Here is a 25,781-nt window from a genome sequence, read left to right as displayed (position 1 = left end):
GATGTATGAGTGCCTCTATGCTATGCTAACTTTGAGTCTTCTAGGTGCCTATCCACGAGTATTTGAGCTGGAGCATAGGAGAGTATGTTTTGTTTTCTAAAGGACTTCTAGACTCCCACTAGCAGTATGAGGATTCCTCTTGCCCTACATCCTCATTCATTGTCTTGATGAAACAATTCTAATTGAAATGAGATGGAATCTCAAAGCAGTTTCAATTTGCATTCTCCCTGATAGCTGGGGATGTTTGAACAGTTTTCTGACGATTTTTTTGGCCACTAAATACCATTTTTATAAATGACAAACTTATGTTATGACTATACGTAGGAAAAAAAGACAATATACACTATATATTCTGATATGTGTCAAAAGAGAAGTAAAATTTCTATAGTCATTTTAAATTTATTACAGAAATAACTCTTTGTCTTTTTGTTTGTATTTCTAAACAGGTTTCTCCATGTAGCTCTAGCTGGCTTAGAACTTACTCTATGGATCAGGCTAGCCTCTAACTCAGAGTTCCACCTGCCTCTGCCTCCCAAGTGCTAAGATCAGAGGTGTGCACCACCACTGCCCAATGATAACTCTTTTTTTTTTTTAAATCTTGTGGAATCATCAGGTTTATGAATCATGCCTTAAGTTTTTTAGTTTCCTTAAAGTAGGCTTATACATGTACTACCTTTATTGCAACCAAATATCACGAGTTGAAATATTGCTTCTGCCCTAGAGAAATCAGTGGTAAAATGGAAGTTAACAGAAAAATGCTTTGTTTGACAGCTTATGGTGTGATAGATCCATGAATCATACTGAAAATTTGTCCCTTGAAATCAAAGAAAATATGTTTACACAAAGAACACGCCCCAAAGTCCTCCAATAAAGAAAAGTGTTTAATCAAAATATTTGTTGACAGCTGGTTAGTGCTGATCTAAAGTAGAAAAGAAAATCAGTGTCATTGTAGTCTTTTGTTTTAGATAAGAGCTGAATATGCAAATTAGCCCAAAATGGAGCCTCATTATCTGTTTTACACTTCAAGTGTGATTTTAAGCACTGTACGTACACACACACACACACACACACACACACACACACACACACACACATCTATCTCAACAAACCATGCACATCATCTGTTCAGAACCAGGAGCTGCACACATGCTTCTACAACATTAACTGCAAGGCAGATGGTAGGCACTGATCAACAGACACAAAATAAACCCCCTAAGTCCTACTCCCTCAAACAGTCCCTCTCATTTTCTTTCCTTTAGAAAAATATCAAGCAGCTTTTCCTTACTATTGATTTGAAACTCCACAGTTACAATGGGCAATGCAAAGAGGATTTCAAAGGAGGAAAAATGTTTCTTGGCACAGATTTGCTTTCATAGTCTTAGGCAGGAGATAACACTAACTTTGAAACTCACAACATACTGTATTTTTTTTTTATCAGCATCTAATGTGTAAATGAGCTCTTTCTATAACTAGAGGTTTAGCTTTCAAAATACATAATTACTGATCATTTTAGTCTGCATCACATTTCTCTTGCAGGGTGAAATGAACTAAAACAGCTGTTACGTCCTAATAGCTTTATAATGTGCAAAGAATTTCTATGACTATCCGAAATTAAACCTATAGCTTCCCATCAGGCAGAACATACCATGTGTACATATGACCCACATTATTTGGAAGAACAATTATTAACTTATGAAACTATAATTTGAAGCATAATGAAGGAAAGCTACTAAGGAAAATCCTGCAGTTCATGAATGAGGTCAGACACCAAGTCCCCTGCCCAGGTCCCCATTGTCCTCTACAGCACTTGGGCTGAAGAAGTCTCCATGTTCCTGCTGCCACCATTCCTTAAGGGATCAAGCCCTCTATTTTCATAGTGGGAGATGAATTTCTAGAAGGTGAACCACACCTGGCACTCTGCCCAGAATTTCTGGCAGCCAACAAGCAATCTGGTTTTACTGCTGGTCTGCTGTCCCCTGCACTAACCTTGTACCCACACAGAGCACCCTGATATGGGGAACTGGTACCATTTATAATCATCACCAAGAAAGCCCTGATCATTTTATTAACTATGGGACTGGCATGCTTAGTTCTCTTTAAATGTATTTCTATGAAATGGAATATTTAAAATCTTGTTTCCTAGCAGCTCTTTCTAACAATGAGGAGGGGAACAGCAATGTTAAGAGAGTTTTCCAGAAAAAATCTAATATTATTCAGGCAGCTGCAGTGAAGGATGTTAAGAGGGTTAAGGAGAATCAAACATCTGATAAGTACTTCCCAAAGGAATGTAAAGCCAGGCCCAGGAACACAAAATAAGCAGGTAAGTGCACAGGGTACATTATGTAATTCTGGGTACCCTCAAGCTATAAATATTAAAGGTCAGAGCAATCACTGGTAGGCAGAGTAGGTGACATTTGAATGAACACAGGCCCAGCTCTCCACTGAGAGAATTACTGACCACCAACATCCCCTCTGGATTACTGTATCCAAAGCAAGCAGGACAGGAGGTGACTGCCATGCACACTGGAGCTGTATCCAAAGTTTTCGTCCTAGGCTTGGTTATTGCTCCAGCTTCCCTGTCTTCCCACACTTATATCAACAAGGCTTTTACCATTGAGGCCACTTTCTTATCCACCCAGATGCTGGGCTTGTGGCCCTGGAAACTCCTCCCTACAAACTCCATTAATTGGTGTGTTCTAGCTCCCAACTCCTCCATCTCTGCTGTCTCCCATGTTAGAGGTCCCTGGCTAACCTTCAAGAATCCAGTGCTCTGGGCAGCTTGCCTTCACTCCTCCTCTGTCTTCTACTGAACAGAAAGTGTCCCATGCCTAGTATTTCACTGTCTGCTTGCTGGTTTGGGATTTCCTGAGTGTGATTAATAATAAATTCTAGGAGAACAATTTCTAAAAGAAGTCTCTTGTATGAACATTCATGTTCACATTCCCACACAGAGCACATACCACAATGATGTGTTTATGAACGGAAACGTTTTCCTAAATAAATAAATAAACCAAAAAAACTGTGTATATCAGGTCAAATCTTGGCTCCAAAAGAGACTTTCTTCAGTTTTCAGAAATTTTTACTAGTCTCTAAAAAATTCACCCAGTTTAGAGTTCTTCATAGGGAAAATTTCAGTTATATGGAAGAATTAAAAAGCATAACTTTAAATAAAACCAAATAGATTCTAGGTATCTACAGAGTTATACAAGACAACACGAAAAGGTGCCATTCACATATGTCCTCTGAGCCCACTGTTATCCTCAAGCTCAGATGACCCTGGAGAACTGAGTACCAGGCAGAGCCTGCCTTTCAACATCCTGAATACACAGAACGTCCTCCCTCTTTCCTTTCCTCATGTGAACGCTTTGTCTTCTAAGACACAGGTCAAATCTTCCCCGCAGGAGCATCCTCCATCACTATGATCTTATACCTTTCATATTTTACTTTATTAATTTTTATATTTACTAATTTATTGGGCCCCTAAATGCATGTCATGGTGCCTGTGTGGAGGTCAGAGGAACTCTTGCAGGAACTGTTTCTCTCCTTCTACAATGTGGGACTTGGGGATCAAACTCAGGTCATCAGTCTTGGCAGCAAGCACCTTTACCCACTGGGGCATCTCTTCAGCACAACTTTATCGATCTTTAGTAGACTATCATCTCCATTACATCGTGAGTCTCCTGAAACAACTGCATCTTGCCATCTGATGTGGGTACCGCCCACACATGGTGTCAGGTGAACGTCTGAACAGATAAATCCTTTAGCAATAAAGTAAATACATATTGATAGGGGTGAATCATGAAAAAGGATGTGTGAAGACTGATCAGGGAGGTACCAACCTCTGCTTGGACCTAACTGCTTGGGAAGCAACCGCTAACAGAGTAAAATGAGGTTCTTGCCCTTCCATAATGAAAACCAGCAACTGGTATTTGTGATAATAACAGGTTATTAGTGCCATTAGCATCCTCTTCATGCAATGAGCTTGTTAACACACTCTAAAATTACAAAACAAAATGCGAAGGAAAAGGACAACTCTGATCTATTTTCTCATGTTCCAACCCCCCACTATACACAAAAGCTCAAATATTATTCTTTAAACCAACAACATAAAACAAAAGGCCTGGATTCAGCTGAACAACATGCATAAACAGCCATTTCTCAAAGGTCTTATTGAAAATAAAGCAGTGGGGTTTTTTTGTTTTGTTTTGGTTTTTGGTTTTTTGTTATTGTTGTTGTTGTTGCTGCTATTTGGTTTTGTTGTGGGCTTCCCCACCCCCACCCCTTACCCTCATAACAGGATTCTAGGTGAACATAATAATTTCTCAACTTAAAAAAAAAGAGAGAACTCAAGATGTGAAGGGATCTTGTGGAAAGAGATTTCATAATATATGTTGTTTGTTTCTAAATACAGCTGCAGCAAAACAAACCAGGAAGTAAGAACACCGGTGGGGTTCACTCTATGTTAACAAAGCCTGAAATGATCTTAGGAGGAGCCAAGGGGCAGACAGATTTAAAGCTCTATTGACAAACTGACAAAGCATGCCTAAAACAAGGACTTCCAGATGCTCTTTGGAGCATTTTAAAAAGAAAACTTCAATTGCTCATCATCATTAGCAAATGTGAGCTTGTCCACTCGGTGGCTGTGACCGGCTGAAGCAGAACAGCCTTCAGAAGCAGTGAGCCTCCTCGAGTATTGCTGGAAACTGGGGTAGGGGAGAGATATCACTCAGTGGGAGAGTGACCCCCAAAGAGCAGCAAAGGCTTCTGGCTACTGTGTCCTCCAACTCTAGAGCAGGGCTGTTCCTTTGTTTTGCCAGGCTTGATCTGGTTTGCTGTGTATTCTGGATGTTGAACCCAAGGACTAGTGTGTTAAGGTGTCTCCATCATGCTGCACAGGCAGTGACAGCCGCTTCTCCACCTCCCTCCAACCCAGCAAAGGCAGCGTGTGACACACAGTCAGACCCTCAGCTTCCCAATGCCTGGGTTCTTCATCTGTACAGCAACAAGGCTGCTATGACAATCACACAGGGGAATAAAATGTGCCTGGTCCACAACAAGTGCTTGATAATCATCAGGCTGCTCCCTTTCCAGCCTCCTCATCCCTCCTGTTTTTCTGACTCCTCGTATATACATCCAGTTACTCTTTTTTTATTTCAAAGTTCCCAAAGAAGGCCTGAACACCTTATTTATAAGAAGCTAGAACAACTGTGCTGTGGAAGCCACATGTCCTCTGCACTGTGCAGCTGACGACTCCTGAGCTTGTTGGCACACAGTGGACGTCCACGGACTCTGGGCATAATTAATTCTTGCCCATCAGTAGGAGACTCAAACAGGACAAATAGTTTCACATGTTATTTCACAAATCACAGACTTCAGAACAATTTATATTTAAATACAGTTTTATTTTAAAAATCATTTCAAATTCTCTTCTGCTCTAAGTAAAATTGTTATAATTTAGTGACACCATGTGGCTACGTTTTGCTTAGCATGCTTAGAAACGTTCCTCTCTCTGTAGGTTATCCTGTGCTAGTTTCAATTATGATATCAAAGTTACAGGGAGAAGAACAATTCAAACTCAGGGTTTGCTAAAACAGCTACTTACTTTAAAGTGGAGACCTGCCCACTTCTTCTACAGCTTAAATAGACCATTTCTCAAATGGTTGAGTTCTCTGATCCCATGAGGAGAGTAAAGGCTCAGCATAACTGCCTAGGAATCTAAAGCCTCCGGGTGAACTGCTCAATTGTGCCAGTGCCTGCCTTTAAAAGCAAATAAATGTTATCTGTGCCCAGTTAGGGAGTGGGGGGGAGGTGGACAATGACACACACACACATACACACACACACACACAAACACACCCACACACTGACTGTCTCCACAAAACAGAAGGGCTTCTTTTGTCATTTGTTCTCTCTCCTAGATCCACAGCCCTGCGTAGATACTATAATCTAATGAGAACGAGTGGGGGGAAATGCTGCAGCTAATGACAGCAGGGATGAGAGGAACCAAAATGTATGGTAGCAATAAAAGAGATTCAAGTGCCCCATGCCAAAAAAAATGGTACAGTTTTAGTACACATCTAATGAGGCTTCCCAAAGAAGACCAACGACATGAGTACCATTCACCATATACCAAAGAAAGGCTAGATGGTCCAAGAAAAACCCAGATAATGTCATTTCCTATAGCTCAGCTTACAGCACCACCGCCCTGGCAACAGTACTTAAAAATGCATGCCTGCTTCCATTGATCCTTGTTATCATAGTGCCATCTTGACAACATGTACTTATAAATTTGTGCATATGCCTCCCCCAGCTGACAAATGCAGAAACCTTGACATCCATCTGAGTTACAACCTCAGGATCAAGTGCAATGCATAGCACAAAGTAGGTGCTTATTTTCTGAATGAGTAAGAGATGGATGAACAAAGAGAGAGAATTTTTTTTTTTCCTGAGCTAGTAAAGCATACCTAAATCCCTGTTCTGAGTGAAAACAGAGCCCCTCTCGTGAGATGTTTATCATCACTGAAGGCCTCTAATGTAACCCCTGAGGCTACAAGACAGACTGGCAGAGGTTCTGCAACACCCTTTCCTTTTTCTGTGACATGCTTGGCACAGTATAATTTCTCACTCTAAGAAAATAGGAAGGGAAACAACAGTAATTCAAACAGTCAACAAGAATCAAAGGAAATCACCGTGAAAGCGTCAAGTATATGCTGGAATCCAGCACCTGAGAAACAAGGCCAGTCTCAGCAGGACGGTAAGCAATCATGGTTAAATGAACAATCCTAAGTAAACTGTCCTAACCAAACCACTACTCTCCTGTCTGCCAGGATTGAGTATTGAATTATAAGGAGTTTTTAAAGAATCAGAAAAACACACAGCATTCTTTGGCATTGCATTGAGGAACACCTTTCTAAACAAGATATAAAACTAGAAATAATTTAAAACCACTAACTTGACTACCTTTTTTAAAAAACAATGTAACATTCTATTTGGCAAAACAGCATCAATGTAACATTGAAGCCTAATATCAAATCACATAGCACACAAGAGAAAAAAAAACCACCCACCCACACACACACACACACACACACACACACACACACACACACACACACGTGTACATATGTCTATATCAATGCAAAGTTCTTAGAAGTGACATAGTATGGTTTGCTCTGAGGATGAAGATTGCACATAAACTGCAACTCACTTTTCTTCACCTCCAGCTAAGGGTTAAGGATGGGGAGAGAGTGTTAGTCTAAGCTTTTGGCCACACAGAACAGCCCCCACTTCAAACACAAACATTCTTGGCAAGGGTCCAGAAAGAGTCAATCATTTCCCTCCATCCATCATTCAAGGTTGAAATAATCACTGGGGTTTAAAGCCTGGTGCTATCTTACTGCCAGTAGACACAATCTACTACTAAGCAAAATTGAATGCTGCCTGGATTATACTGCACAAAGTATTGGAATGGCAGACTTAATGATATATATAATCAAAATATATGAAGCTACTATAAACATTCAAAAAATGAGAAAACTATTAGTTACTGGTACACTGTTTATGGCAGGTCTGGGACTGCCATATATGACCTGACAGTAGAGGGGAATACTCAGAAGGCTTGGCTGCTTAGGAAAGGCACAGTGGTCTTAATAAAAGTCACAGTGCCAAAGACAGAACCTTCTCTGATGATCAAACAGTTCAGATTCTCAAAGAGTGGACAAAATAAAATAAACCTATTTCTGAGTCTGCTTTCACCCAGATATCATGCTCAGTATTTGCCACCTGACTGTCAAGGCCAAGTTCATGAAGAGTGCTGTTCCTACTGGATTTCCATAGGGGGAGTATCTGACTATGAAGCTGTGATTGGTGTGAGTTCCATCTACAGCACAGCTCAGTTTCAGACCACAAATGATCACTGGCTTTTGTCCGGTCTCAGGAAGAGGTGTAGGTCATCACCCACGCCTCAGTTTAATAAAGTATCACCTTTGTCAATGTACCAGATCAAAGCTGCCACCCACACAAAGCATTCAAACCCTTCATTATGAACCTCAAAATTCAGTTTTCTAAAGAAAATAAACTCCTGAAAATATAGAGCTATGTGTCATCTCAGGCCACCACTCGTACCCTCTTAATGAATGCAATACATACCAACGTTGATTTATGTTCTCACCATCAGTCACTATGAAACTGTACTATGTAAGGAGTAGCTGTCACAGTCTAAATACTACTTAAAAGCACAAAGATTTAGAACCCAGACTCCATGCCTCTAAGAGCTTGTAATTTCACTCTCAGAGACAAAAACAAAAGAAACACAAAAGATGCTAAAGAACCAAGGCGACACACAAATACACAAAATTAGCTAACAATGAAGACTAAACCCTTACAAACTGAGGAAGTCTTTCTTTGCTGAGTGAAGTACCTGCAGCTAGTTCATTTAGAGCATTGTTTACGCAGCCAATAAATGACTGTGCATCCCCGGATTGTCAACAAGTCTAACGTTTAGGTTCATTTTAAAATACTGTCAGAACAAAAACCTAACCCAAGAAACAGAATTTATGAGAAATGTAATAGATATACTAGAATGGTTATAATTTCTTACTAATATGGACCCTGAGATTCCTCTCTTTTCTTGCTATCACCATCCCTAACAGCACCTTTGCTCAGATTTGTAGTTTGGAGCTAATGAACTGTGGCAGCATGAATGAGAACAGCTCCATAGGCCCAGATATTTGAACATTTGGTCTTCAGTTGGTAGAACCGTTTGGGGAAGATTGAGAGGTGTGGCCTTGTTGGAGGAAGCTTCTAACTGGGGCTGGACTTTGGGCTTTCAAAAGCCCAAGCCATCCATGCAGGGGATGTGGGGCTGAGTATGAGTGGGTGGGAGGGGTGTGTGTGTGTGTGTGTGTGTGTGTGTGTGTGTGTGTGTGTGTTTGTGGTAAGGGTGGGTACTATGTGGTGTATGTATATGTGTGTGTGCATATGCATGTGCTGAGAAGTGGTGTAAACAAACTCTCAGCTACTGCTCTAGCATCATGCCTGTTGGCTGCAAGCTCTCACCACAGCAGTTATAGACTCGCCCTCTGAAACTGTAGCCCCAATAAACTCTCTACAAGTTGCTTTACTCATGTGTTTTGCCACAACAACTGAAAGTAATTAATACATGTACCAAAACAAAAGCTGGCAGCACAAATAAAAAGTGACCCTGGCAAGGTCAAATACATATAGAAGAGAAAGAAAGAGAGGGGGAGGGAGGGAAGGAAGAAAAGTACAAATGCTCATGGGAAAGTACATTTTCTAAAACCTAGAGTCTAACTGGAGGCAGATCACCATCCTTCCAGCTGGAACTGTGGGGGACAGGGAGAAACACAATGACTCTCACAGCTGGAATCATGACGACTTGTTCTTACAGCCATGTTCCTATTGCTTCAAACTACATACAGATGTGTTGTCCTTCCTTCCATGTCAAATGCTTAGACTGACATGCTGCTTGTTTTTAATCTGCTTCAACCATTACAACCTGAGTCAATGAAGACTTCAGCTCCTCCTCCTCCCCAACAGGTCTCTCTTCTCCAAGTTATCTGTTGGCAGCTCTGAGATAGGGAATCTTAACTCAATTTATGGTCCTTCTTACTTTAATCCATCCAAAATTCCTCTAGGTAAAAGAACTGAAACATTTTAGTGCCTCTTTGGGGAAATGAGATTGATTTTTCTTCATTTTCATAGAAGAGAGTCCCTGGGTAGCAATACTGTGCCCAGTTACACCCACAACAGAAGAGTCCGTGTGGTAGAAGGGCTTTTGTGGGATTCTTGCACTGAGTAAACCAGGAGTTCACAGAGGTGACTCCTGACCAGGACACTGAGCCAAGGACATTCTCACCTGCCTATGTCAGTCACACCTACAAGCTAAAGCAGATGACATCTGATGAGGGGAAGCAGGTAAGACAATGGTGAGAGGGCCTCGCTCCACATTCTCCCTGTTTTCCAACCATTTCTTGTCCCTTCCCGTCCCTTCCCTTCCCTTCTCTCCACACCTACATGAGCCCACCATGTTCTAGCTTTAACTTCTTGCCCCAAAGATCATCATCAGTGGAAAAATGAACAAGTCCGTATAATTTTCAGGGAACTTCAACCACCCTTTTCCAACTCCCAATTTCATGAACTTATATGTTTTGCAGAACTACAGAAAGTTCAGATAGTGGTTTTACCTAAAGAAGAACGTAAGCTATTAGAACAGTAATGTTTCGATTCTCTCTCAAACAGTCTTCTGGGGGCTGCCAAACAACAGAATCAGCTGGTACGGAGAAAAAAGGGTACAAGCATGAAGCCTGCTAGCTAAGCTGGCTTTGCACCCCACTTAAAACACCTGTTCGGTCAAACCCTACCTCCCATCCCCTCATATGGACGAATGCTCTGAGTATACTCTACACGCATACATACTATCATCCAAAACTCTCCTCCTGGCTCTGGACACTGCCAGGGAGTCTTCAGAAGGATCTTCCCTGGATGTTAAGAAAACACCACTGTCTAACCACAGCTGCCTTCTCTGTGAGGACAACAGTGAGTGCAAAGAGCATTTCAGTCTTCACATTTCCACAGGAAAACACAGCACAGAACATGCTAGACAATTCCACAGTGCATCCACATACTAGGTATATAACTATCCATATACCATATAGGTTTTTATTTTGTTTTGTTGGGTTATATATTTTTTTTTTTGGTTGGTTTTGGGCTATTTTTGTTTGTTTGGGTTTGTGGTGGGCAACCTCCTTCTCAAACACCAAATGTCCATAAAGGAAGATAAAAATCAGTGCTGGACAGGAAGCAGAGGCAGGCGGATTGCTGTGAGTTTCAGGCCAGCCTGGTCTACCCAGAGAGTCCCAGGACAGACTCCAAAGCTACAGAGAGGAACAATTTAGTAACAATGAGTACTTACCTGCAGACGCGAGCTGGAAAATACAGTTTTTGCCAAGACCGACACAGGTAATGTGAATGATCTATCACTCTGATCCAATCAAGTTCATCCATGGACACTTCGATAAAATAGGAATAGGACCTATGAAGTAAAAAGAAAAAATATAGTACATCGACAATAAAAAACCAAAGTAAAATATTAAAAGGTACCAAACTACAGAATTCACTAATTACATTTCCTGTTTCAAAATCACATTTATCAAATTCAGGTAGCAATAAAAGCTGTATAAAACACTCTACAGTAGCATTTACCCCACATATTGACATTTCCTCTCAACTTGTCTTTCTGCCTTAATCAAATGATGAATTACTTAAGAGCAAAATGAGACAGAAGCTCCTTTTTCTTTGCATTGCCAGGATGCCTTGGCCAAGCCACATTAGCAGATTAATAAAGCCAAGAGGGAGGAAAGGAGAGACAGAAAACAGGAGGTTAGGACAGAGAAGGTACAAGGACAGAGAAGCAGGCCAGAGCGCTTCCTCCAGCCATGGCCTAGGTGCTCTACACTCCCTCCCTTCTCAGCAGGGAAGGCCACATGGAATGGAGGAACAGTTCCCCACAGAAGCCTGCTTATCTCCAGACACCTCTCAGTCCCCTACACCACACTTAAAGCAGCTTGCTGGAAAAATAAACAACATGGGAGAAAAAGATAATGCCTGTTTCTTTTGGATGTAACTTAAACCTTGCCAGCTAATAACCTGGCTGTAATGAAAATAGCCCATCATCCTTCCCTAGTCAGCTGCCCAGGACCATTACATGCTGGTCCCACACTGGAAAAATCTGTATCTCCTTGTCAAGAGCCAAATTTAAATTTGAGATGCAGTTATTACTTGGACTGTAATATCAACAGGAACAATCTTGGAAGATTTAGGTGACCATAAATGTCAGCCTGCAGCCCACAGTTGTGGCCAGAAAAGGTCAGCTTATTTTGTGTCAGGCCCCCATTTTCTGCTGTACCCTCAACTCCCATTCATTTTATTGCTCAGTCTCAAACTGGTTATAACCTTTTATTGAACTTCTCTGGGTTATCAGTAATGTGGGATATAATTTTACAACACATCAGAATCTTTTTGGCTTGAGATTTTTGAATTTTTCACCTTTACTTCAAATGTTAGCAATATTGTGAGAAAAGAACATGGTAAAGCGAAGTCCTCTGTGAATGTAACATAGATACCAAAACAAACTGGTCTATAAATATTTAACATCAGGGAAACAATAAGCTGTGCTTTCAGGTTCAAGCACACTAACCTTTTCCTTTATCATTTTTATTCCAATTTCATTATTAATTAGATGAATGAAATACGTAAAGCCTTTAGAGTACCTACCATATACAAGTAATGAAAGTGCAATATAAATAATATTACATTGTTACTAGCCAAGGATTCTTGGAAATGAGAAATATGAATGAACTCCAACCACTTTGTCAATTATGCACCAAAATTCACCTACATTTGAGAAAAAAATAATTTTTAAAGGATTTATTTTAGAGCATGAGTGTGTGTGTGTGTGTGTGTGTGTAAATGCCTAGAGTTACAGGTGTTCATGAGCCACCCAATGTGAGTGCTGGAAATCAAACTCTAGCCTTCTCCACAAGAGCAGCATGTGATCTGAACTACTGAGCCATCTCTCCAGCCCTATGAAATATATTCCTAATAAAAACAAAACAGAGCTATCACCTAGGGATCTCAAAAATACACTGCACAGACAAATGCTCTCACCTTGAAAAGATTTGTTCAAACATGACTTGAATGGCCCAAAAAGCCAAGGTGGTCACCAGTGTGCTAACCAGGACACACTCTCTTCCTTCCATGTGAGCCTGATAATGATAATTACCACTGAGCCGACAGGCCCAGACCCAAAAAGGCACAGCAGGATGCCTAGGTCTTAGGCCAAACATTAAGTATTAACAGAGACCATTTAGTTATGCTCATCACTGCCCTGGTGCTTCTGCCACACAGGGAATGGACCACAAGCCACAGTGGACCAAAGTATGACAGAGTTGCTGGGAGAAAAACACTCTTGAAGCTGCTGAAACCCACCCCATTTTTTTTTTTTTCCACAATTGGATTTTATTCCAAGGATGCTCCAGCCATAAGATGGTTAAGTATTTTAAAGGTATTCATAATATCCAACAATAAGGGATCAAATAAACAATGTTCACTTATTTGGAAGGTTGCCAGGTAACATTTCAAAACTAATACAATGTTTAAATTCAGTAATTGAAACATGAAATTAAAGCCAGGTGCAGTGGGTACACACATCTGTAACACCAGAATTTGGGAAACTGGCAGAAGGAATCCAAGTTTGAGATCAGGCTAGGCAAATTATCAAGACTCTGCCTCCCAAAAGGAAAAATTAAGAGTAAAGGTAAATTTTCCATATAGCTAATCTATGTTTTGTGAAACTATGCATGCAAAGACTTTGTAATATATAGGCATATGGATGCATATGTATGAGATAGACAGACAGATAACAAAGAAAAATAGTTAGAGACATACAAACTTAAATGATATTACCAGAAATTTTTATTTTCTTCTTTATGCTTTCTGTATTTTCCAAAATAAAACACTTATTCAGTGCTTGTGTATGAAGGGAACAAAAAGGGGCTAGAGAGATGGCTCAGTGGTTAAGAGCACAGGATGTTCTCCCAGAGAACAAAGTTCAATTCCCAACACATGTATGGTGATTTATAACTGCCTGAAACTTCAGTTGCAGGCGATCCACTGCCTTATTCTTGCCTCTGAGAGCATTGCACACACATGGTACACATACATACATGTAAACAGAACATTCACTCATAACACACAAAATCAAATACGAAAAAAACTTTACATTTTAAAAAGGGCATTTTAAAGAAATCTTCCTTTAACTTTTTTCCTAGAACTAACTGAGAGAAACATCAGGAGGATCACAAAGAAATAGGCCATTTAAACCTGCAAAAACTAAAGCAGATGGTCACTGAGCATCTAACAGCCTTTCCCAGTTCCTCTGGACCACTTCCTTGCTAGAGAGTTGTGCATTGAAAAAAATGCCTCCATAAGATGTAGCTGTAAGGCATTTTCTTAGTAATTGATGGAGAAGGGCCCAGACCATTGTGGGAGGTGCCATCCCTGGGCTGGTGGTTCTGGGTTCTATAAGAAAGCAAGTTGAGCAAGCCATGAGGAGCAAACCAGTAAGAGCACTCCTCCATGGCCTCTGCATCAACTCCTGCCTGCAGGCTCCTGCCCTGCTTGGGTTCCTGTCTTGACTTCCTCTGATTATAAACTGTGACATGGAAGTGTAAGGTAAAGAAACCTTTTCCTCCCCAAGTTGCTCTGACTGTAGTGTTTCATCACAGCAATAGTGACCCTAAGACAGAAGTGCTCTCTTTCTCAATAACTGCCCCCTTTTGCCAGTAAATAAAGTGGAGGGGAAGAGAAACCAAAGCAGATGACCAAAGAGTTAGGTCCTCTTCAGCAAACACAACATCAGCATCTCAAGACAGAAAGGCCTCACCGGCTGTCACGGTCCCACAGGAGGAGGCGTATGTGGTTGATAATGGATGGCTGGCCGAGCTTGATCTCAATGCCAGAGCGGCAGTCATCATCGATGGGATGCCTGGAGAATCCATGGTCCAAGTCATAATTTTGAGTGTCACCATCCAACAAGGCTGACTTCAGCTCTCCTTTCACAACCTGGGCTCCATACTTCATGGTTGCGATGTTTTCTTCTGGTACTGCAGTTAGAAATCCAGCAAGCACAGTGGTTATTTTTAATCATTCTATATGAATGAGGGAAAAGTGAACTTAAAGCATTCTAGTTGATTCCAGTATTTAATTTTAAGTTGTACAGGACAGGCAAGTCTATGGAAATGGAGAAAACAAAATGTCCACCAAGATTAAAATAGCATTCAGCACTCAAACTGAATGTCACTACACACCTACAGTGAGCCTGACACTGAACATTAAGAGAAAAATACTAGAAACACAAGTAGTAGGACAAACATCCTCTCTGCAGAGTTCATCCTGTTAGCAGCTTTAATTTAATGTCTGCTGAACAAAAACAGCACATCAGATGACCTGCATCCACCATCCAGACTGAGGACAGGTATATGGCAAACAGGCCAGACATCTGCTCAAACAAGAGAAGGAAGTTCCAAGTGTTAGACGAGTCAATTTGCCAAGCTGAGAAAATAAGGTTCTACCTTAAAGAAAATAAATATCACTTGAGTTTTGTCTTAATGAAAATTCAAAAGCTGTCATCAGAATCAGTGTTGTAGTTGTTTGAGGCCCTTCCTCTTTCCAATGAGAGATTACTGTCTGGGACTTTAAAGTCATCTCTAACACATCACATTTCACATGTAAGGAAGGTGTCTCCAAGAACTGATACCTAAACCTAAAACCAGCACTCTACATAGAGGACACAAAGCTGCATAAACATGCTTGGCGGCTGAGTCATAATTTAAACCAAGGCTGAACTGGATGTGTCACTTGGGAGAAACTACTCCTTTTAAATGTCAATTTCTTAAGAGGACAATGCCTATACCCTACATGTTCTCTGTAAAGACTGAGAAGATGCTTGTAAAACATATAGTATGTTCTTTAAAAGATAAGTCATTACTATATTTCACATATGTAAGAGAGCTATGCAGGTTTCCCAATGTGCACATAGAATTTGGCTATGTGGTATGAAGGGAAAAGTGAGAGACTTATCAGATGTACAAGAAGACAGTAGGGAAGAGGTCAGTGCTGCAGATATGGTGGGAAATTGGGTTTGGGGAAGTTTACAAATGAAAACAGGTAACAGTGGCTCCAGAAGAGGACAACAAATGGAGCTAAAAGCAAAGGCAAAAGACTAAAGCAACTCAGCAAAACAAACTAAGCCACTACAGCAATGCTCAACAGCTGAAGCAAGGACTTATACTCAATGCCGATGACAATCAGTATTCTTCAGACACTGCCCATCAGTATCCTTCAGACACTGCCGCAAGCACTTTACAAATGTTAATTCCTTTGATTTAGTCCCCAGAGCACAGCATAGCCCTGCAGCTATCACAAATGAGACACAGAAGAACAGTAAAGCCCAATGAACTTACTGTCCAGCACGCAGCAGAGCTGTGTCAGACTCAGGCATCCAGGGGGCCCAATGCTAGTTTAAGACTCTGATCCTCCTTCATAAGCCAATTTTGATGGGATTGTCACCTATAGCTCTGACAGTGGGACTTGTGTCAAGCCTCCAAGCTTAGACACTAGAGCCACCTTGACTTTGCTTAAGATAAGCTTCTTTCAGGACTAAAATCTATCAAGCCCTGAAAAACACACCAGGCCCAAGAGTCTCTAATGATTAACAGCTGAAATCTAAAGTAGACATGAAAGTTTACTGGGACCAAGTCTTCTCTTAAGTTTATTTCAAGAGTACTTGAGTGTTTTCTAGCCATTTTCAACAAGTTCATTGCCCGGGAGCATCTTCCACTCCAACATGAAGATCATTTACACAAGTGGAAATTCCCTCATGGCAGCTAGAATATGAGTACACTGCTAGGTAAAAATACAGCTCCAAAATATTTTTTTTTCTTCCAAATCTATAATTAAATGATGAATTTAAAAGGAAAAGTAATCCTGGAAAAATCTAAATTACAAAAGTATTCAAACCATGAGTATTCCTCTTAGTACCTGTATCTCTCTATCCATGAAGAATAAAACTCAAACAAACGAACAAAAAAGGCAGCAGCAGGGATTGAGCAAGATTATAAATGGTGATCTAAACTATCTTTATATTTATAATTTATATTTTATAGCTATTAAGAAAAAATTGATCTTTAAAGTCCTATAGCTAGGTAAAAAACCAACCCACCATTAGACATGGGAAAGTGGGGGAAGGTGGGGTTATTTCAAGGCCCTTCCTCTCTCCAACTCAGATTAGTGTCTAGGACTATGAAGTCATCTATACATCAAGTTTCACAGGTAAGGAAGGTGTTCTCAGGTACCAACACCTAATCACCGACAGGAGGCTGCATAAACATGCTCACAGACAGGCGGAGTCAGAATTCAAACCAAGCTACACATCGGCAAAAGCTAAGCATGGGACTAATTACCCTGTGTTTTCTTTTATGTCCTAACCATCATTTGTGACACAGCACTTGAGACAGGCAGGCATTTATACCAATAAATTATTTGGATACAAAATAGCTCTGTCCACTAGAATCTCTCTATCCAATTCTGTCACCTAAGTCATCTCCTATACTCCCCTGACCAACTTCCTGGAATGTAAGGATCCCCCACCCCCATTCCTTGTGCCTCCCACAATATTTCCTAACAAGCATGTCATTACAAAAGACTTTCCCAAGGCTCCAGTCATGCTTTAACTTTCCCCATTAATCTACTATTTGTAGGCTTCTCAATTCTGGTACTCAAACATACAAACTGGAAACAAAAAAGAAACCAGACAGAAGAAACGATGAGAGAGCATCTGCTTCATGAGGCACAAGTCCCACAATCTGGTCCCAGGCTAAGTAACTCGAGGAAGTTACCAAGGAAGGGCATGCAGCTAAACAGGACCACCATCCATTTCTTTAAAGAAACAGGTGTTCGAAGCGGCCTCCTACTCAGCCCTAGATGTTCAGCATCTGATAGGACACTAAAGACCTCCACAAAGGAATGTACCCCAGAGATGATACAACAGTACAAGGAGCAAAGAATCTTAAAAGGTTAGGTCCATGTTACAGCTGTCTTCATGTGGCAGGAGAGAAAGACTTCAATTCTAGTCTAGAAACAAGGAAAGGATTCACTCAGCCATATATTTTTAAAATCTTGATTCAGACACTGTGTCAGGTGCTAAAAGACTACAGGCAAAAAAGGATCCAACTATATCTCGAAGATCTAATGAGCACATGTAGACAAAACACCAATTATATCACAGTTGCAAAGATCCCTAGTCCAGTGACTGGGAACCACATATACATACACACACCCCAACAATTTACCTCAGCAATCAAGAACATTGACTTTTACTCAAAAAAAAAAAAAAAAAAAAAAAAAAAAAAAAAAAAACCTGAGGCTAGAATCTATGATACAGCTCTCTGCTATAAACATGCCGAAATAAGAAATTACTGTTCTCTTTCCCAGTCTAAAACATGAAATAAGCCAGGCAATGAAGGCACACGCCTTTAGTCTCAGCACTCGGGATGCAGAGGCAGGCAGATCTCTGTGAGTTTGAGGCCAGCCTGGTCTACAAGAGCTAGCTCCAGGACAGCCTCCAAAACCACAGAGAAACCCTGTCTCAAAAAAACCATGAAATAAACAAAATAAAGTATAACTCAGCCTCATTAGAAAAAGCACTGACTTTCAAGACAGAAGCAGCTCCAGAGGTAAGAGAAAACTAAATGTTCAGGGAATGGAACAGAGGCAGTTCAAACAGTCTAAGGAAAAAAGTAATTCCATTAAAAAGCTCATTTCCTTTCCCTAGCTGAATAGATAAATGTTTATTATATATGCAAAAACTCAAACTACCTTCTAAAGAAACCAACCTCATCACTGAGTAAAAACTTCTTTGGGATCACCCTTTTGAAATGGAGTGGAATCTGCAATTTAGTAACACTTTGGGGTAGGCATCTGAGAGAGAATCTTCCAGAAACCAACATTATAAACTCACAGCAGCAACAACTGTGTTGAGACAGGCCCTCTGCATTCCCAATTAGTAACTAGAAACACCCCAACACACACACACACACACACACACACACACACACGCACACACACACACACGCACGCACGCACGCGCGCACATACCCCAGGGAAGAACGCAGTCACAAATCCCCCAGCAGCTCCAAAACCAACAAAGCTAGCTTCAAAACCATCAGCCTAACACTTCTGAGACGTTAGACCTCATTTCCCAATGAGAGAAATGTGCTAAAATAATCACCTGAATGTTTGGGTAGTTCTTAGAAAATAATCTCTTTAAAAGGATCTGTTAGGAATGTACTGTGCTTCCTCAGTATTTTTACCACTAATTTTACTACTTAAATACTATAGAAGTCAGAAAAATACCCTGCTATTTAAATATTACTCAGTGATTTCGTGATTATCAAACTTTCATAATCTATTCCTTGTGCTCTGCCTGAATTTCTCCAAAATGATGAATTTAACATTAATAAGCAATAACCACAGTAAACACATCATTCCAGAACTGAGTACGTCAACCAGTCCTTTCCTAAGGTCTCTCCCAGATTTCTAGAATCTGTGACTTACACATGGGCTGACCAGCCAATCAATTCCAAGAGACCAGTATGTATGACATGCCCAATATACCTAACACCTACATCCATGATCCAACCCATCTTCAACAAATTCAGTTCTAGAGCCCTATCAGCCAATCATAGGGAAGAGGGGAGGGACTTACATAAAAGGATAGAAATGAGGATTTGGGAAGTGTAGAATTCACTCATCTTGTATGTCACCTTTCACCCTCTTACTCCAGCCCCTCCAATTGCTTCCTAGACCTCTCCAGTTCCTTCTCTGCAGCTACACCATTGTTCCTCTACTGCCTTTTGCCCCAATTCACAAGGCAACACACTTAGAAGCATTATCCTTTCAAACACAATGGCTTTAGACTATTCACAAACTTGCACCCAATTTATATCCGAAGCCCTCTCAGTTCTCATTCACCTTGACCATCTGGCATCATGAGACTTACTGACTGCCTCTCCTTATAGCAGCTCTCCCCCAATTAGCTTCTGTGGCCGCCTTCTCTGCTGTGTCCCTGCCTCTCCAATTCCTTCTCCACCTTAAGCCTCCAGCCTATAGATGTCCAAGTCTTTGACTTTGTTTTTTTTTTTTTTTTAACTTCTTTTTCTATACTCTTACCCAGAGATTTCAACTCTTTCTATCACTAGCTTTGACTGCCCCCTGAATACAAGTAATATGCTTCTACTTCCTATCAGCCCTGTTTCCTGAATTCATCCACCAAGGATTCCCTTGCTTTCTGCTGGTCAGTGTGTTGAATGGTCAGGATAAAAGATTAATAAGTCAGACCCACAGAAAACACTGTCTTCAAAATCCAAAGTTAAGTAAAAAAAAAAAAAAAAAAAAAAAAAACTGTTTACAAGACTGTTGTGGGTGTTGACAATTTACACAATGCATACAGAGATGAGGGAAGCCACTAACCCAGATAGCAATAGGTCCTGTACTGAGCTCACATGCTGTATTTACACAGATTATTCAAATTAGTTCTCAAGACTTAAAATCAAGTTTGTCTGACTGAGGGACTCAGGAGACAGCTCAGTCTACAGAGTGCTTATCAAACTAGTGGTGAGGACCTAAATCATTTCCCAGGGCCTACATAAAAGCCAAGTACAACAGCACACAGTTGTAAATCCCAGCGCCCTGGGGAAACACAGGTGAATCCCTGGGGTCTGCCACCAAGTCATTCAGCCTAATCAGTGTGCCCCAGGCCCCAACCAAAGACCATGTCTCAGAATCACACCCAATGCCTCCTGAGGCTCATCTCTGACCTCCACATGCATGTGCACCCAAAAAATTTGTGAGGCCAAAGAACCATTTGTCAACTGAAAAGAAATCTAGATCTGACAGCTCAGGAAATAAGCCTGTGCTAAGGACATCTCATTTAGAACCTACCAGCATCTCAAGAATGTCTCAAACTAGTCAAGGAAGGTAACACCCCAGGAAATGGCAAAATCCAGAAGTCCTCAAGCTGACTAACCCAAAGCTGAGCTCAGCATCTCTCTGCAGCAGCACTGCTGGTTCAGTGGCCGAGGACATAAAACATGCTGGGGTTAACCAGCACTGCTTACAGAGCATCCTAAGATGAGGTCTTGGGACCTTACTCCTCAATTTTCAATCCTCCCATCACCGAGCTCTAATGTACCCTGCTATACTTGTGTCACTTTCCACCTCTCTGCCATCACCCACTGAGTCAGTTGAGCAAACTAAATTCCCTCCTCACTGGTCTTCCTGAAGCCAAACCACCCTGGCAAGCATCACCATGGTGTGCAGGCCACTCTCAAATAAGCTTCTTATTGTAGAGAAGGGAGGTTTGAAGCAGCTTTCAAAGACCTCCATGGTCTGAACTGGCAGGCAGCCATTTGATCATGCAGCAGCATATGCCTTCTGCTCTATCAAGCCCTCCAGTCCTGGCCTGAGATACACAACTCTATTCATCTCACCTATCTTCAAAAATGGCACTCACACAATCACAATGCCACTACAACCGAACAGGAGTTGCATGCCCTCACCTCAATCCTTTGAAGCCACCTTTCCCTGAAGCTAGTGTTGTGTTTAGCTTGTCACAGACCTTCTCTCTTCCATGATGAAACCGGAAGGGTCAAAAATAGAGGCTGTTCTTCACTTCTGCTGCATAGTTTAAGAGTTAAAGGCACAGCCTACAGAGGCAAGCTACGAGCGGTTCTCAGTGCATCATCCTCTGTGTGACTTTGGGCAAGTTACCTAGTTCTCTGCCTTTCATTGTCTTCATTTGTAAAACAACCAGTTAAAAACAGGCTGCATCTCCTCAATGGGATGTGAGAAATGAATGGTTATGTGATCCTGATCCTGACACAGAAAGCATTTGATAATTGTTAAATGCTATTATTACATTTGCAAGAAATATCAGACTACTGTTATTAACATCAGCCATTGTCACCATTAGAATTACCAGGTGTGGTACCTCAAGAATCTGGTACACACAGCATACATGCAGTTCTTGCTACAGGAAGAAGGAAAAGTCTCAGTTTGACAAGCAACTTTTCAGGAAAGTGTGTACTGACATTCTGAGGAGCAGATGGACAATGTCCAGGAACGACAATAGCTGTGCTGGATTGGCAGTAGCTCATCCTGTTAAGGTGAATGACAAAGAAAGCAGAGCCCTGGCATATGCTATGCATACCTGCACCACAGTTCTACAGTTCTGCAGTTAGGACTGGCAGAAGATGAGATGGGGAAACATACTTACTGAGCATGCCTCTGTAGTTGAGGTCCATGTCCCGGCTCTCTGAACGCACTTTAATGGCGTCTAGAATAGCATCTGGAGACAACAGTCCCGAAGGCCTCACAACATTCAGAAGCTCAGTGAGGCTCATCAGAGGTAAACGTACAGCCTGCATGATTTCAGCATGATTCTCCTTTGCATTGTGCTTACACCAGTTTAACAAGGCTAAGAAAATATCTTTCTCAGGAGCAGCAAACGAATCTCTTAAAACGATGTTCAGCAGTGCTGTCTGCAAAGGAAGAAAAGGGAGCTTAAGAGTCAGCATGGACAGGCATATGAGCATAGCCATGGAGTCAGCAGCAGAGCCCCACCAGACCACAGTAGCATTCCCTTCCCTTCCCTTCCCTTCCCTTCCTTGTACCTTAGCCTTCCTATCTATTCCCTTCTCCCCTCTGGCAATGTGAACAAGCAATAGTAATGAGTCAGGTCTGGCAGCTCAAGCTTGTAATATCAGCATTTGGAAGGAGATAGAGGGATTACTGTGGATCTGAGGTCAGCCTGGGCTATATAGTGAATTCAAGAGCATGGGTTACTTCCAAAAAAAGGAGAAGCAACTTTCCTACTCAGGCCTTTTGTATCACTATATAAGATAATTAGTCTCCCCAATACAGTTATAGCCCATATTCTCTTGTTTTAAAGAGATTTACTTAGTTTTTAAAGTTATAATATAGAATGAGTAACTTTTCCATACATTGTTTTGCTCGTATGTGTAACACTTCTCTGCCCCGCTCCCCCTTTCCATGGCCCTCCTCTTGCTGGTGCTATCTCTGGCTCCCATTCTCTTCTTTAAGATCTTCTTAAATGTGTGCATTCTCTTAAAAAGTGTGCATTTGTAAGTCAGTAAGATAAGCCTAGAATTAAAAACCATGGTTTTAGTCCTTGGCTCTCTGGACTGACTTCCATAAACACTAACGCAGCCCTCAAAATTTCTTGCATAAAGTGGAATAACCCAAAAAAAAAAAAAATCAGAATTCATGCAAATCAAGACACATAGCTCTTTATATGCACACATACACACACACAGAGAGAGAGAGAGAGAGAGAGAGAGAGAGAGAGAGAGAAAGAACAGAGACACAGAAAGACAGAGAGCCACACTCCAGGTTCAATAAACTGTAAACCAGCAAGAAGAGGAGCACCAACAGTGACTTAAGAGACATCCACCGGCACTTCAGATCTCATTTATGAAATTTCCCTCTATATCCCAACCCTAAAGACTTCCCTTCTGCCAAAAAAAAAAAAAAAAAAAAAAAAAAAATCCTAGTTATATTCAGTTATATTCTATGTCAGAGAAACACAACATCAAAAAACAATATACAAAAAAAAAAAAATCTTGACTGTCATATTAAAACCAACTACCCAGCAGAGTAACCTTGAAAAGAGAAAGAAAAATGGAACCAATAGCCTTAAAGACCTCGTGTCCCAGAAGCCAGGAGCAAGTACTAGACCAGATGACTTCTCTGAGACCACTGTGGTGTGGTCCCCATGAGAGTACAAAAGCATGCCGAGGAGGAAAGGAGGGCAGAGAAGCACACACCTTGGAGAGGGAGAGGAAACCTTCACTGGCGAGCACCTCCTGGGCATTTCTGTCCATGAACATGCAGCACATGCAAGTTAACTTGGGGAGTGAGTAGAGACTGGCAACATCAAAAGTCATACAGACGTTCTGAATATTAAGTATGGTGCAGAGGTACTCAGAAGTAGAATCCTCTAGCTCTGGAAATCCATATTTATGAGCCAAGCTCAAAAACTCCAGCAGCACCTCCTCCTTCTCATCAGTCAGTGTCGCCCGCCCAGTATAGATGTATTTGAGCAGCATGGTGAATGCTTCTGCAGTGGTGTCTTGGAGGGGGATTTCTGCTTCAGGCTGAGACTCTCGCATCCCACCATACAGTAGCGCTCTGCACACCAGAGAAGAAACAGTCAGAAAACCTCAAGTACTACTGGCTACAAAACACATGTAATAATGCTTACCAATACTATACAGACATAGATTTGCTTAATGACACAAAGATTCAGGTGAAGAATGCTCAAATGACTGTAAATGATCCTTTAAAAGAAACATGAGGAATAATTTAAAAACCATTCTGAATTAGTATCATAAACAACTGAGCTAAATGAGATAGCCTGAGAATGCAAGATTACACACAAAGCTGGAAGTCAGCTTTTGGAAGGAACGATGAACTCAATATAAAGATGTTCCAGGTCCACAAGCAGTTTAGAAAGTAAAACCCTATAGGAAAATGAAAAGACACACACTAATGGGAGCCTCTGATATCAGCACAATGAGAAAACTGCCATGTTTTAAGGGACTATGTAAATGGGCCCCTCTTTTTTGCAAGTAATTTAGTAATATACCTATTCAAATCTGAAATGTGCATACCCTTCGACACAGTAATTGTTCTTTTAAGACGCAATTAGAAAAAATATAATTCATTAATGATATAAAGGAATGAATACTGAAACATTGGGGAAAATCAAAATGTCAAGATAAACATGGTTGAAACACTGTGACATGCATATTCTACATGACCATTTCCTAATGACCAGTCAGAGTGAAGGGAGTTTGAGGCTTACTGTGAGAAGTCCCCTCTTGTACAGCTAGTACACCCTTGCCAGGAAACTGATAAGCTCTGGTGACAAGATTTAATCAGGACCCCTCCCCACTCCACCCTAACTGCTGCTGTTAAGTTTGCTTTGCACAAGGATACTGTTATCAATGAGAATCTAAAAGAGTTTTGGTGGTGGCATGAGTTTAAGCCCAAGTGAGTCACAAAATACTACAAGGGCTCAATATCCACAGAAGGTCAATGAGAGGAATGTATTCTATTAGCTCAATACCAACTTCAAGTTTCTGAAAATTTTTACATTTCTTTTAAAGAACATAATGATCACATGACATTCATATAGTTTGCTTTTTCTTTTTCCGCAATTGATCCACCCCCCCCCACCTCCCTTACCCCCCGAGACAGGGTTTCTCTGTGGCTTTGGAAGCTGTCCTGGAACTAGCTCTTGTAGACTAGGGTGGCCTCAAACTCACAGAGATCCGCCTGCCTCTGCCCCTCGAGTGCTGAGATTAAAGGCATGTGTCACCACCGTCTGGCTCCCAATTGATTCTTAAGGAGAATAAAATATACAGTATTCAGAAATAGTAAACATAAGGCCAAACGGTTCTATGATTACTCAAGAAATGGTCTTTAAAAAGCACTTTCATAGTAGTAACTAGACTAAATGCAAGGAAGGGAAAAGGAAAGGCATGTTAAGGACAGGAACCATAAATGACAGCCATGCTAAGGCCAAGTGTTATGGAAACTGACCCTTAGAAAGGGTGACAGGTTCTTGATGATTTCTAAGCTTCTGATTTCACTTCTAGTATTTTCTTTGTAAAGACTGGGAAGTTGTGAAAATGCCCATAAGTTAACTATGGTAGTTCTAGCCAAAGAACACACACTCCCAAGAAACACAATGATGGCGGATGTGACTCCAAAGTGTGCCTACTGTGCTGTCCCCGTCAAACGAATTTTCCCTAAGCCACCAGGCATCTTGACTTCTCCAGGTAAAACTGTGACTGTATATAGCAGGCTGTATCATAATATACAGACAAAGGTTTAGTAATGCCAAAGATAAACAACTACATAAGCAGTAAGTCACTGGTGGTTTCCACTTAGCCAACATGAGATAAAATGTAAGAGATCAGTAAATTTTATAACCTGGAAAATTCATGATCTAAGAAATAGCTATCTATAAGTGGGGTTTCTTACATTTATAAAATATGCATATATATACATATACATAAACATCTGTATATAGTTTTATTTCTAATGTAACTCTGAAA

The 25,781-nt window shown here is 41.0% G+C and overlaps 1 protein-coding gene across 2 annotated transcripts in view; it reads right to left on the bottom strand.

The window, feature by feature from the left end:
* Btbd9 (BTB domain containing 9) overlaps positions 1-25,781 on the bottom strand; it is a 342,942-nt gene that overhangs the window by 278,737 nt on the left and 38,424 nt on the right. For both annotated transcript variants that reach the window (XM_051187069.1, XM_051187068.1), the window contains exons 3-6: positions 23,484-23,847; positions 21,914-22,178; positions 14,465-14,684; positions 10,934-11,053 (exon numbers count right to left, since the gene is read on the bottom strand). In XM_051187069.1, coding sequence (XP_051043026.1) covers positions 10,934-11,053; positions 14,465-14,684; positions 21,914-22,178; positions 23,484-23,847 — 969 coding nt within the window. The remainder of the gene's footprint in view (positions 1-10,933; positions 11,054-14,464; positions 14,685-21,913; positions 22,179-23,483; positions 23,848-25,781) is intronic.

Source organism: Phodopus roborovskii, unplaced genomic scaffold (assembly GCF_943737965.1).
Source record: "Phodopus roborovskii unplaced genomic scaffold, PHOROB, whole genome shotgun sequence".
NCBI classification, from domain to species: domain Eukaryota; kingdom Metazoa; phylum Chordata; class Mammalia; order Rodentia; family Cricetidae; genus Phodopus; species Phodopus roborovskii.
This window is presented reverse-complemented; position numbering and strand designations above follow the sequence as displayed.